The sequence below is a fragment of the Penaeus monodon genome, chromosome 20 (assembly GCF_015228065.2).
Source record: "Penaeus monodon isolate SGIC_2016 chromosome 20, NSTDA_Pmon_1, whole genome shotgun sequence".
In the NCBI taxonomy this organism is placed as follows: Eukaryota; Metazoa; Arthropoda; class Malacostraca; order Decapoda; family Penaeidae; genus Penaeus; species Penaeus monodon.
Genome location: NC_051405.1, coordinates 37,289,793 through 37,290,168, shown reverse-complemented (window position 1 = coordinate 37,290,168; position 376 = coordinate 37,289,793). Strand labels below are relative to the sequence as shown.

Here is a 376-nt window from a genome sequence, read left to right as displayed (position 1 = left end):
CTTTATTTGAAAGATAATCATGACATCTTGTGACACCCGAAGGCTTACGCTTTCGCCAAATCCTTTCTGTAATAGCTGCTAAAAAATCTTTATGTATCAGATAGTCGTAAATCTGCACTGTCATTGTGTTGTTAATTACCTAACCACGAGAGCGTGAGGCGTGTTAGCTTAGGGCTGTAATCTCCGGAGTTGCGTTCTTATGGTTTTCTCTCTCCTCTTGCAGGGTCTCTCCCTCGACAGAGTACGATGCACAAAATAAAAAAGGGAATCAAAAAGAAGATCAAAGGAAAGAAGGATAAAGATGATGAGTTGTTCACCCCGGAAGAATTAGAGAAATATAAAAAAGAAAAAGAAGAGGAAGCGCGTCGACTTGCTG

The 376-nt window shown here is 40.4% G+C and overlaps 1 protein-coding gene across 3 annotated transcripts in view; it reads left to right on the top strand.

The window, feature by feature from the left end:
- LOC119585791 (protein stoned-A-like) overlaps positions 1-376 on the top strand; it is a 53,700-nt gene that overhangs the window by 49,615 nt on the left and 3,709 nt on the right. For all 3 annotated transcript variants that reach the window (XM_037934509.1, XM_037934510.1, XM_037934511.1), the window contains exon 2: positions 224-376. This exon is cut by the window's right edge and continues 3,709 nt beyond it. In XM_037934509.1, coding sequence (XP_037790437.1) covers positions 224-376 — 153 coding nt within the window. The remainder of the gene's footprint in view (positions 1-223) is intronic.